This window comes from Poecilia latipinna, unplaced genomic scaffold, assembly GCF_001443285.1.
Source record: "Poecilia latipinna isolate Pla-1442-1.1 unplaced genomic scaffold, P_latipinna-1.0 Scaffold39, whole genome shotgun sequence".
In the NCBI taxonomy this organism is placed as follows: Eukaryota; Metazoa; Chordata; class Actinopteri; order Cyprinodontiformes; family Poeciliidae; genus Poecilia; species Poecilia latipinna.
This window is the reverse complement of record NW_015112655.1, coordinates 328,825-340,412: the sequence shown is the minus strand read 5'-3', so window position 1 is coordinate 340,412 and position 11,588 is coordinate 328,825. Positions and strand designations below refer to the sequence as shown.

Sequence of the window (11,588 nt, the reverse complement as noted above, 5' to 3'; positions counted from 1 at the left end):
TACATCAGATGTTGACTACAGGAACAAACACTTAATATTAATAATTAGACTGATTGTTGATTTAAAGTTTAGACTCTAAAAAGGCTGTTTGCTGAAAAATAATGAAGCCAAAACTGTGCAGTATATATATATATATAAATTTAGCTTTTAATATAAAAACAAGCCTTTCCTGTAAATATGTTCTATTAGACTTTAAAATGTTAAGTCATAAAGTTATTTATATTATTTGTTTCTTTGCATCTTTTAATGCATTTCTAATATTGCATAAAAAAGCTGAAGTGGTAAAAAGAAAAATATTGGAACATGCTAAATGTTTTTATCTGATTAATGTTCAGAATAATCAGTTGTCAAAATAATCGTCAGTTGCAGCTTATCAATAATAAAAAAATCTTAAAATAGACACAAACCAATTAAAGATATTATGTCCCAAAGCAAGTTTTTGCCAGGTTGAGTTTTAAATTTTTTGAGAAATGAAAATGATCATATTTAACTCCAGCCTGGATTTAGATATTCACTTTTCTCTTTTTATCTAAAAAATATCTTTGATATGTTTGTTTTGCTGCAGTTAACTAAGAATTCAGGATGTTTATTTTGACCCGGTTTTAGTCTAACAGGCACTTTTCCAATTTAAAGTTGTAAAAGTGGCGTCTCACATGGCTCTCTGGGCTGTTTTGAGCTAACTGGTGTTTAGTGTCCAGCAGACGTATTTCTAGACAAAACGTTCTGATTGGTGGAAAACACTGCAACCAAGTCAGAAATGACTTTTCTTTCTGAAATATTCTGGTATTCTGGAAATGATGCTTACCAATTTGTGGTAATTTCCGCAACATTTAACCATTAAAATCCAAGAAAATTATGAAAAATTTTACAACATTGCAACATCTTCTTGCTTGTTTTACCTTAAACAAGGCGGGTGAGGTGCAGATTTGCTCGTTGCGTGGCTGTAGGTGGAATATTTGTGTCGGGGAGACGAGCTTTGTCTGGTCGTATTTGGTTTCAGTTTTACTACAGCAGAGGAGACGGGTTGGCTGCTGCTGGGTGTTTCCCAGCCAGCCCAGTGAAGTCTGGTTGTCTTTAGTGTCTGACGGCTGCTCCCATTGTCATCCCAACATGGCTCCGAGACTTATCTGTATGTGTGTGTGAGTAATGTGTCCAGACAGGCGACGGTGTGTGTGTGTGTGTGTGTGTGTGTGTGTGTGTGTGTGTGTGTGTGTGTGTGTGTGTACTTTAAAAACGTCTGTGATGAAGTGCAGAGGGAGTGTGTGTGTGCCGAGTCAGCCTTTTCCAGCCAGCTACTCACTCATCCTGAAGTCTAATCCCCTTAATCCACCTCCCATCCCATTTTTTTTTTAAATTCCTCCTCCCTCGTTGTTCCAGTTCCCTTCCTGTCTCCCAGTATTCACACTTCCTCAGATCCAGTTGCTTCTAAATGTGGCTACATATTGTTGTCATGCAGACAAACGTACGCTTCATTACTGAACCTTGTTTATAATACTTCTTTATTAAATTGTCAAATATTGGTTCAGTTAACGTTTTGAGATTCGTTGACCTAAAGCAACAAAAGATTTTTTGTATTATAATCTACTACAAAATAAAAGCATGTGTCAGTTTTCCAGCTCTTATTTGGACAGGAATCCCGAAATTATCTCAATATTTAAAATGGTACTTGTCTGATTTATTACTAAACTGTCTCTGGTTGATAAATCGCCTGAACCTGACTGCAGTTCCTTGTAGTCAGAATCAAACAGGAAATTGACGTTGAACCTGTGTGGAATTGGACTGAATCGACCCAAACTGGATCAGTTTCTTTTGCGATCATGTTTGCTGTAAATGTGATACTGTTTTTTTTTTTTTTTTTTTTTTTTTTTGCATTAAACTGGAGATCATTTCAATACAGTTTTTATAATTTCAATCCAGTTCCTATAATTTTGCAGCACTCAGTCTCTGTGAAGGACTGTGATAATTGAGACTCGTCATCAGCGTCAATTTATCAATAATTATTGATTAGTTTCTCTGTTTTAAGTATCTAAAATACTGCCAAGCTGGTGTCATGTCTTTCCTATTTTATTCTCTCCATTCTGTTGTTTTTAATTTTTACCGAATTGGCGAAACTTGAAACTGCTGCTGTGCAAGTTACTCAGCAAGTTGTTGCTAGGTAACCACAGGCTGGGGAAACTTGAAGGTTGTTGCTAGGCAACCAAAGAGTGATCCCACTAACCTAGCGTAGCGGCTAAAGTCTTTCCTCTGCCTAAATCTCAAGAGAATGCCGGGAATATCCAGTGCCTATTCTATATCTGGAATGTTGAATATTCTGTCAGATGTATTATTCCATTGATATTGATCTATAATATCTATTACGATATTTAATTTATTGTTGATTTATTGTCCAGCTGTGGTGGTGACATACATATAAAGATGTGTGTCGTCTGCATATGGTATAATTGGAGCTAAAGGAAGCATGTCGACTTTAAATTAAAGGAACTTTGAGGAACTTGACCTTACGTCTTTGTTCACTTAGATTTATAGTTGAGAAAATCTGAACTGTTTGGAAAAACTTTGGTTTAGAAGGGTGAAGAAAAAAAGCAGCATGGTAAAAAAGAAAAATGAAGGTATATTTTTGGAGTTGCTTCCTGTCAGTTGATGTTTCCTCACTTTCCTGTCAGGCTGTGGAGCGTGTGCAGGTGGACGGCATCCAGCCGAAGCTGCAGCACGTCAACGCCGTTGGTCAAGGCCTGATCCAGAGCGCCGCCAAGCACACCGACACGCAGGCGCTGGAGCACGACCTGGAGACCACCAACCTGCGCTGGAACTCGCTCAACAAGCGGGTACGGCTCAGAAAACGCCACCAAAAAACAGTTAAAGCCCTCAGCTTTACAAAAACAGGCTGGTTTATTCAACTGTAACATGAGCTTTGATTCCTGAGTTTTAATCTAATTTGATGTTTTAAATTTAATATATTGCAAATTAAATAGAATGGAAAAAGTTTCACCAAATCCGTTGTGAATAAAATCCTTTTAAAATGATTTAATTAGTTAAAATAAGAAGCATTTATGAAATATCAGTTTAACTATTTTTTTATACGATACACCTTCATATTTAAGTTTCTGTATATTTTTCACATTTACACAAAACTTTATTTGCAAATTTTCCTTTTTTTTTATTATCTTTGATTGAGTTCATGGTATTAAAAATAAATCCTGTGCCTGTGTGTTTTGTTTGAATAATAATATTTTTTATTTGTTGGCCTCAGGTTGCAGAACGTATCGCCCAGCTGCAAGAGGCCCTGTTGCATTGTGGGAAGTTTCAGGATGCGCTGGAGCCTCTGCTCAGCTGGCTGAGTGACACGGAGGAGCTGGTAGCCAATCAGAGGCCTCCGTCTGCCGAATACCGCGTCGTGAAGGCTCAGATCCAGGAGCAAAAGGTAAAACAAGTCAATAAACTTATAAAAAATCTGTTTTTATTAAGTTATATCTATTTTTCTGTGTAGATCATTATAAAAACAACGTCTGCCAGTCCAGAGACACATTTTTCCTTGTTTAGCCTCACATATTTCCTGTGTTTGTGCTCATGTGAGCCAGTTAGAGATCAATCACGTCTGTTTACCTCTGTGACGTAAAGAGTTTCGCCGTTCAGATAAGAGAGAGAGAGTAAACAGAGAGAGCAGCTGCTGGAAGGAAACAACAGTCATGCTGTTTAAATACAGCAACGCTGGCGACTTCAAGAGAATCTGTAGGAAATCTGTGGTGGAAGATATGAGCTGTTTTCAGGCTGCACAACAAAAAGTGTTGAGACAAAGGAAGATATTCACAGTACATTTGAAATAAGACAAACTTACAAGTAACTTTTCAGCAAGATATACGAGATTATTTTAAGTCAATAATTGTTTAATATTGATTAAAAATATACTTTTGTTCCAATGGCAGATCATTTCACTTATGACGAGACATTTTTCCCTGTTATAACTGAAATAAAGTTTTGTGTTTTTGCAGTGTAAAACAGAAGTTTTAGTTTTTAGGTTTGGTTTATTATTGGAAAAGAAACATTGATCCAGACATATTTAAGCTTCTTATGATCTCATCCATAAACCAAATCAACAGCAAAAATGTTTCATTGTTGCCAAGTTTTATGGCTCAAAGTTTAAGTAGCAGCTGACAGAGATCTGGGGAATGTTAGAAACCGCTGGGTGAGTTTCACCTTCTCAAAACGGATTTCAGGTTTAAAATGTTTCCACTTCCTGTCCTGCAGCTGCTGCAGAGATTGTTAGACGACCGCAGGCTGACGGTGGAGATGATCCGCGCGGAAGGAGCCAGGATCGCAGCCACGGCGGATTCTCAGGACCGGGAGAAGATCCAGGTCCAGCTGCAGCATCTGTCGGAGCGATGGTCGGACCTGCTGGACAAGGCCGGCGGCAGGTAAACCCCCCACCGCACCGAGCAGATCCGGTTCCACCAGAACATTTGATCCGGTCGTTTTCAGTCACTCATCACTAAGGAATCTTATTTAGTCCTGGGAAAGAGACATCGGATATTTTCACTGCAGTTTAAAGAATTGGTTAGGGCTGGAATGATTAATCGGATTAATTGTAATTAATCAAAAAAAATTGTCAACTAATTTAGTAATCGATTAATTAACTGGAGCATGAAGACTCAATAAAGGCCAATTACTGAAAGAACAACATATTGAGAGCAGTAATGAAGCCAAAACTATTCAAAAACATTTATGCATTTTGAATTTATGATTAAAAAAAACAACCTTTGTCTACAAGTATTTTATGACCAAAACTCCTCAAGTTTTAGCTTCACCTGGTTCAAATTTATTAAAGGAATGATATTTTACTGCTTTTTCAGCTGTACAGTTTTTTCTTATTTAAAAGAGCAATTTAATTATTTGCTTATCTGCATCTTTTAATGTTTCCCTTATAGAATTAAAATGTCTTAAGTGGTTTTTCTGTAAATATGTTCAACCCAGATCTCCTCAAGTGAGTTTAAGCTTCACTCCATTCAAATTCTGAAAAAAAAGTCTATTTGGCACCTTTTCCTATCTAATCATCAATAATGCAGAAATCAACAAATTAATCTGTAACTGATCAAGCATTATGCTGTTACATTTTAGGCAATAAAATGTCCAACCTCCTATTTATAAATGAAAATGAATTGTTTATTTACATCTTTTGATGCGTTTCTAAAATTGCATTGAAAAAAGACTTAAGTAGTTAAACTAAAAATGCCTATTGTTATTGGATTAATTGATTAATCATACAAATAGTTGATAATAACAGCACTGGATGCACGTCGACATCATCGTATCTTCTGCTTATATCCTGTTATGTTCTGTTCTTATGGAAAAATGTTTGGTCCCAGCTGGTTCCTGTGGTGTAAATGTAATTTATATTTGATACAACACTGAAACCACAACAAAGAGAGTCATCAGAAAGCTCAATCTCATTTCACAATGATGCTTTGTACCATGTTGGAGAGCATGAAACATGATTAAACTGTCCGCTGCAAGCTTTTCTTCGCGCTCACAAACTCATACACACGAGATAATATTTCAGCTGTTAGTAAAACTGATTTGTGTCTGACAAATCCGTTTAGAAGAAGCTTTAGATGGACTTGTATCTAATAAAAACTTCATGAATATTTAATAAAATGGGCTTACATGACAAGAAATAAGCCTGCAAAAGCAATAAAATACGAATAAAACTCCCAATTTTCTGTCCGATCTCAGGCAGCGGCAGCTGGAGGAGCTGCAGGTTCTGGCTCTGCAGTTCCACGAAGCGCTGGAGCCGCTGGGAGAGTGGCTGAGCGCCACCGAGAGACGCCTGAGCTCCGCCGAGCCCATGGGAACCCAAACGGCCAAGATCACCCAGCAGATCGTCAAGCACAAGGTACCGTCTGCCGACAGAACCGGCGCCGGGTCAGAAGCCTGGAGACGAGAGACTCAGTAGATCAGAGAGAAGAACCAGCAAACCGTCATGCTGGCTTTCTTAGAGAATTAATACAAAGATAAATGATTAATTGTGACTGATCAAAAATCAAAACTGTCAACTAATTTAGTATTCAGTCGTAGCTGGATTATACAGACTTAAAAAAAAGGCCATTTGCTGAACAAAACACCATATTCAGAGCAGCAGGTAAGACAAAACAAAAAATAAACACATTTTCCACTTAAGTCTGTGAATTTGTTTTAGTCAAAACTCCTGAAGTGGGAGTGTGACTTCACCCAGTTCAGATTTAGTAAATTAATGCATTTTCCTAAAAACACAATACTTTTGTGCAAAAATAGCTTGAAAAGCGTAAAAAAACAACACACACACCCAACATCCATGTTATTCCAGTTCATCATCTTTTAATGTTTGTGTTGTTCTTATTTATAGTTTCTCATCTGCATGCTCTTATTTTGTGTTTTCATCCATCTGTTTTCTGTTGTTTTCATTTCCTTTCTCATTTCTCCTCATATAAAACACACTCACACACACACTCACACACACACACACTTCCCAGGCGCTCCAGGAGGACGTTTCCTCCAGAGAGGCTGAGGTTGACCACCTCGAGTCCCTCAGCCAGTCTCTGTCCCCGCTCAGCTGCGCGGCCGATCGTGATTGGCTGCGTGAGCGCGTGGGGGCGGTGCGGTCGGGTCACTCGGAGCTCGCCGATTGGTGCGCTGGGCGGGCGGCGCTGCTGGATCAGGCGCTGGCCAACGCGAGGCTGTTTGGTGAGGAGGAGGTGGAGGTGCTGAACTGGCTGGCGGAGGTGGCTCAGAGACTGGGTCAGGTCTCGGTGCAGAGCTACCAGCCCCAGCTGCTGGCCGAGCAGCACAAACACACACTGGTACGACTCAACACTGAAAAAACTAAACCTCACCAAGTGTCTTTGGTCAAGTTGTTGGTACAAATACCCTAGTGCCCTTGAAATATGACAAAACTAACGTACTAGTTTATGAAAAAGTAAATAAAAAAGTGAGATAATTTGCCATTGAAACAAGACATTCTAAGCTACAGAATGAATTAGGTTAATATTACTGAGGATGGTAGCGTAATCCAACTTTATGATAGCATTTAAGTTAATTATTAGCTCATTTTTAGCTTTTTTGTCAAAAGCTACATTTGTCTTACTTGTTACTGACTTACATTTTAGTGTAAAGCAATATAACAATAGCATTTAAGCTAGCATTAGGTTTGTAGCTGACTGACTTGAAAACCAAAATTAGCTTTAGATTTACTGTTAGCCGTCATGGTAGTGTATAGCTAACATAATAAAGATAGCATTTAAGCTAACTTTAATTTGTTAAATTTTATTTTTCAGTCACTAAAGTTTATTTACTGAATGGATTAGGTTAATGTTACTCACTCGGCATGTTAGTGTGAGCCAACGTAATGATCGCATTAAAGCTAACATGAGCTTTTTAGCTAATTTTGACCTAAAAAGTAAAGAAATGTCTTGTTCAATTGTCAGATTATTTCACCTACAATTATTACTTTTTCATCAATATTAAGGAATTATTTACTTTAAAAAACGCTCCTATATCATGCTAAAAAGTTAATCTCAGGTTAGTTTGGTCTTATTTCCAGTGTACTAATATTTTTTAACTAGAAACTAAACCAAAATGACTTTGTAAGGTTTTATGTTTTTGAAGTAAAGGATATAAAAAGCAGCTTTTGTCTTTTTTTCTTTTAGAGAAACAGCAGAAATGTAAAGCATAAATGAAGCCGCTTTCTGTTGTTTTTCTTCATCTTCAGGCTCTTAATGAGGAAATCCTGAGCAGGAAGAAAACTGTGGATCAGGCCATCAAAAACGGACAAGCTTTGCTCAAGCAGACCACAGGTGAGCTGCTTTTCAGTGTCCTGCATATTCCACAGGATTCATACGGATTCTTAAAAATGGAAAGTGCTTGATCTCTGTATAACGTCCTTAAAAGTCATTATTAATATTTTAGTTTAACGTATCCCTACTTAAATAGAAGATCATCATACGACATTAGCAACAATAATAAATATCAGGAAATAGTGAATTGAAACTGACTTTTAGTTCATTTGTATTGTAATAGTGGAAAACTTGCCTTGAAAACTCTTGAAAAGTGCTTGAATTTCACTGGTTCCTTGACGGGTCGCTCTGCGTTTCCCTCCCAGGTGAAGAAGTGCTGCTGATCCAGGAGAAGCTGGACGGGATCAAGTCCCGCTACGCCGAGATGACGGCCGGCAGCAGCAAGGCGCTCCGCACGCTGGAGCAGGCCCTGCAGCTGTCCACGCGCTTCGCCGCGGCCCACGACGACCTCAACCAATGGCTGGACGGCGTGGAGGCGGAGCTTAGCAACATGGAGCCGGATGCCTCGCCTGCCTACCAGGAGAGACAGAAGGTGGGGGGAGTTGTCGTTTGTTTTTATTGAAACAAAAACAATCCTCTTCATGAGACTTTCTTAGGAAAACGGTGTCTTCAGTCAGAGGCTTCTTCAAATTCACTGTGATACAGACTGCTGCAGGAAATCTTTCCTGCCATCACCATCTACAATAACTCTGATTAATTTGAATTAATATGAGTTACACCATTTAATTTTCCTTTGGGATTTATAAAGTATTTTTGAGTTTGAAAGTTTGTGTTCAATTGTAAACGTTTATTTTTAAATCCGGTTTCAGATTTTATTTAGAGGCATAAAGGTCAGTTTAAACACATTTAACCACAGTTTTAAAAGTCATTCATATTTGCTTTAATGAGTCGTTGCTTTCTGTCTGTAACGGTTCCAGCATCAGCCCACCCATAGCCGAGTTTCCATAGAAATGCTCTTTATTCTTGGACCTCAGCAACATGTTTTGAAAGGATTTCTGTTTATGTAATCCGTTTCCTGTCTCCAGGTTTTGCCAGTTTGAGACGATATTTTCATGATGTGACATTTAAAGTGTTTTTAAAAAGATAAATGAGAGCAGCTGGATGTCTGACGCTTTCAGACGCATTCAGCTTCATGTTGCTGTGGTTTTATTTTTGGTTATTTTGCTGCAGGAGCTGAAGAAAGTGTCGGCTGAGAAGCGCCTGGTTCTGGACACGGTGAACGAGGTGGGCAACGCCCTGCTGGATCTGGTGCCGTGGCGCGCCCGCGAAGGCCTGGACCGGCTCGTCGCCGACGCCAACCAGCGGTACCGACACGCCGATGAAACCATCACTCAGCGTGTGCAGCTGGTGCAAGCTGCCATCCAGAGGTCGCAGCAGGTACTGCAGGAAGCATCCAGTTACTGAGAAATCTGTTTGTGCTAATGTTTTTAAATCACTGTGAATTATGGATGCAGTTAAACTTAGTTCCAGCCAGAGGAGGGAAGACTGCTGAAGTAGTGATACTCTAACTTGAGTGTAACTTTTGGGTAATCTGCCGTCCTCTGACTTCATTCATCGATAACTGAACTCTTTGGCTCAGTATGAGGAGGCGGTGGACGCAGAGCTGGCCTGGGTCGGGGAGACGGAGCGGAAGTTGACGTCTCTGGGCCCCCTGAGTCTGGAGCCGGACGTGACCGTGGCTCAGCTGCAGGTGCAGAGGGCCTTCAACATCGACATCATCCGACACAAAGACACCGTCGACCAACTGCTCAGCGTCCGAGACGAAGTGCTGGAAGCCTGCAGCGACGCGCAGAAGGACGCTCTGATGGTACGTCGCCAGCCTCTCACTACAGAGACGAGCATGAATCAACTAATCACACGAGTTATTAACATGAGCTCCATAATTTCCAGTGTGATCATTAATATACTTTGAAGGGTAACTTTGTTTACAGAAACTTCAATAATCCATTCTATCTAGTGTTTCGATTGTGTGGTTTTTATTTTGTTTTTATTTGTTTTTTGTTCTGTTTTATTTTTGATATTTAAAATCCAGTGTGTTCTGTAAAAACCTCAAGTTTTAGTCTTTGACAGGCCAAACTTGCATTTAGAGCTGAAGCGATTAATCATATTAAGGATGATTAGTCTTAGTGATAAAATCAGCTAATTTAGTAATTGGTTAACTGTTAACTGGAGACTCAAAAAAGGCCACTTGCTGAAAATACCCAACATATTCAGAGCAGTAATTAAGCCAAACTCTACAAAACATAAACATTTAACAATTAAGATAAAACACTTTTGTCTGTAAATATATTTTACCCAAAAATATATTATCTGTAGTAAATGAGGCAGAGTGTGTGATGTAACGCGTTAACTCCTCCCGCAGGTGAAGACGGATTCTCTGAGCTCGCGTTACGACACGGTGAGCCAGAGCCACAGCGAGCGGTTCTCGGCTCTGGAGCAGGCTCAGGTTCTGGTGGCTCGGTTCTGGGAGACCTACGAGGAACTGGAGCCGTGGCTGGGCGAGACCGAAGCCCTCATCACTCAGCTTCCGCCTCCAGCGATCGACACAGACGCTCTGCGGCTGCAGCAGGACCAGATGAGGGTAGGACATGTTGAACGGTGTTATCTTGTTTTTTTTTTAATCTTCTTTTATTTGGAAAAATACACAATAAAAAAACATGCAATTTATTTATCCAGTTATTGAAAAACAGATTTGAATTAAGTGGTCTGGTGGAGATTATATCACGGGGAGTTTAGAAGAAATGGGACAAAGATGAACAATCTTCATCACAGATGAAATTATATAAAGTTTTGAGAACGTTTTGCTTTTCTCAGACTATTTTTATTTCTCAAAGCTCTTTACTGCCCCCTTGTGGGTAAATAAGGAAAAGGCGAATAACTTCTTTGAGACAGAGTTTTTAAAGCATACATCATTCTTGTTGGGCACAAAGTCTGAGTCGCCTCAGTGTTTTAATTGTTGTCTAATTTGCATAGTTTCATTTTGCCGGGTGTAATTCTGCGCAGGTCAGATTTTATTCTTTGAAGGATTTTTCTCTGCAGCTGCTCAGGGAGTCGATCGCGGAGCACAAACCTCACATCGACAAGCTGCTGAAGATCGGGCCGCAGCTGGCCCAGCTCAGCCTCCAGGAGGGGGCGACGGTGACGCAGCGCTACACTGAGGCAGAGAGGCGCTACCTGGCCATCAAGGAGGAGGTCAAAGGTCGCGCCAGAGCGCTGGACGAGGCGGTGTCCCAGTCTGCACAGGTACGGATATATCCGTCCCTCATGTCTCCATTTACTGAAAATAAACGTGTTACATGAGTTAAAGGACATCGTTACTAAACAGCATGAAGTTTCTTTTGAATGTTTTAAGATGTTTTTGTGGTTTTTCTAGAAACTAACGAGGATTTATTGCATCGTGTTTATAGGAAGGGGGTCATGGAAACTCCAACATAAACTTTGTCCTCTTGGTTTGCGTCTCTAATCAAAAATGCAAACAAAAACCAACAAAGTTTCCTTCACAGTCTGGAAACCAAAACACTGGATTTCAGGGTTTCCAGATCTGGAGAAAACAGAAAAGTTTTATTATTTAGGATATTTAAAAACTTTATGCCATGTCTGATTGTCAACATGGAAACAAAGGAGTTTCCCTCCATCCATCCATCCATCCATCCATCCATGCATCCATCCATCCATCCATCTGCCCATCCATCCATCCATCCATCCAATAGTGCATCCGGCCGTCCGTCCATCCATCCATCCATCCATCCATCCATCCATGCATCC

The 11,588-nt window shown here is 39.8% G+C and overlaps 1 protein-coding gene across 21 annotated transcripts in view; it reads left to right on the top strand.

Moving 5' to 3' along the window:
• Positions 1 to 11,588, top strand: part of macf1a (microtubule actin crosslinking factor 1a) — a 222,836-nt gene that overhangs the window by 181,666 nt on the left and 29,582 nt on the right. For 18 of the 21 annotated variants that reach the window (XM_015046202.1, XM_015046193.1, XM_015046256.1 and 15 more), the window contains 11 exons: positions 2,664 to 2,825; positions 3,251 to 3,421; positions 4,246 to 4,412; positions 5,728 to 5,887; positions 6,504 to 6,830; positions 7,739 to 7,823; positions 8,129 to 8,355; positions 8,994 to 9,200; positions 9,403 to 9,630; positions 10,186 to 10,404; positions 10,863 to 11,066. In XM_015046202.1, coding sequence (XP_014901688.1) covers positions 2,664 to 2,825; positions 3,251 to 3,421; positions 4,246 to 4,412; positions 5,728 to 5,887; positions 6,504 to 6,830; positions 7,739 to 7,823; positions 8,129 to 8,355; positions 8,994 to 9,200; positions 9,403 to 9,630; positions 10,186 to 10,404; positions 10,863 to 11,066 — 2,157 coding nt within the window. The remainder of the gene's footprint in view (positions 1 to 2,663; positions 2,826 to 3,250; positions 3,422 to 4,245; positions 4,413 to 5,727; positions 5,888 to 6,503; positions 6,831 to 7,738; positions 7,824 to 8,128; positions 8,356 to 8,993; positions 9,201 to 9,402; positions 9,631 to 10,185; positions 10,405 to 10,862; positions 11,067 to 11,588) is intronic. The other 3 variants (XM_015046236.1, XM_015046186.1, XM_015046179.1) reach the window with 1 other exon arrangement.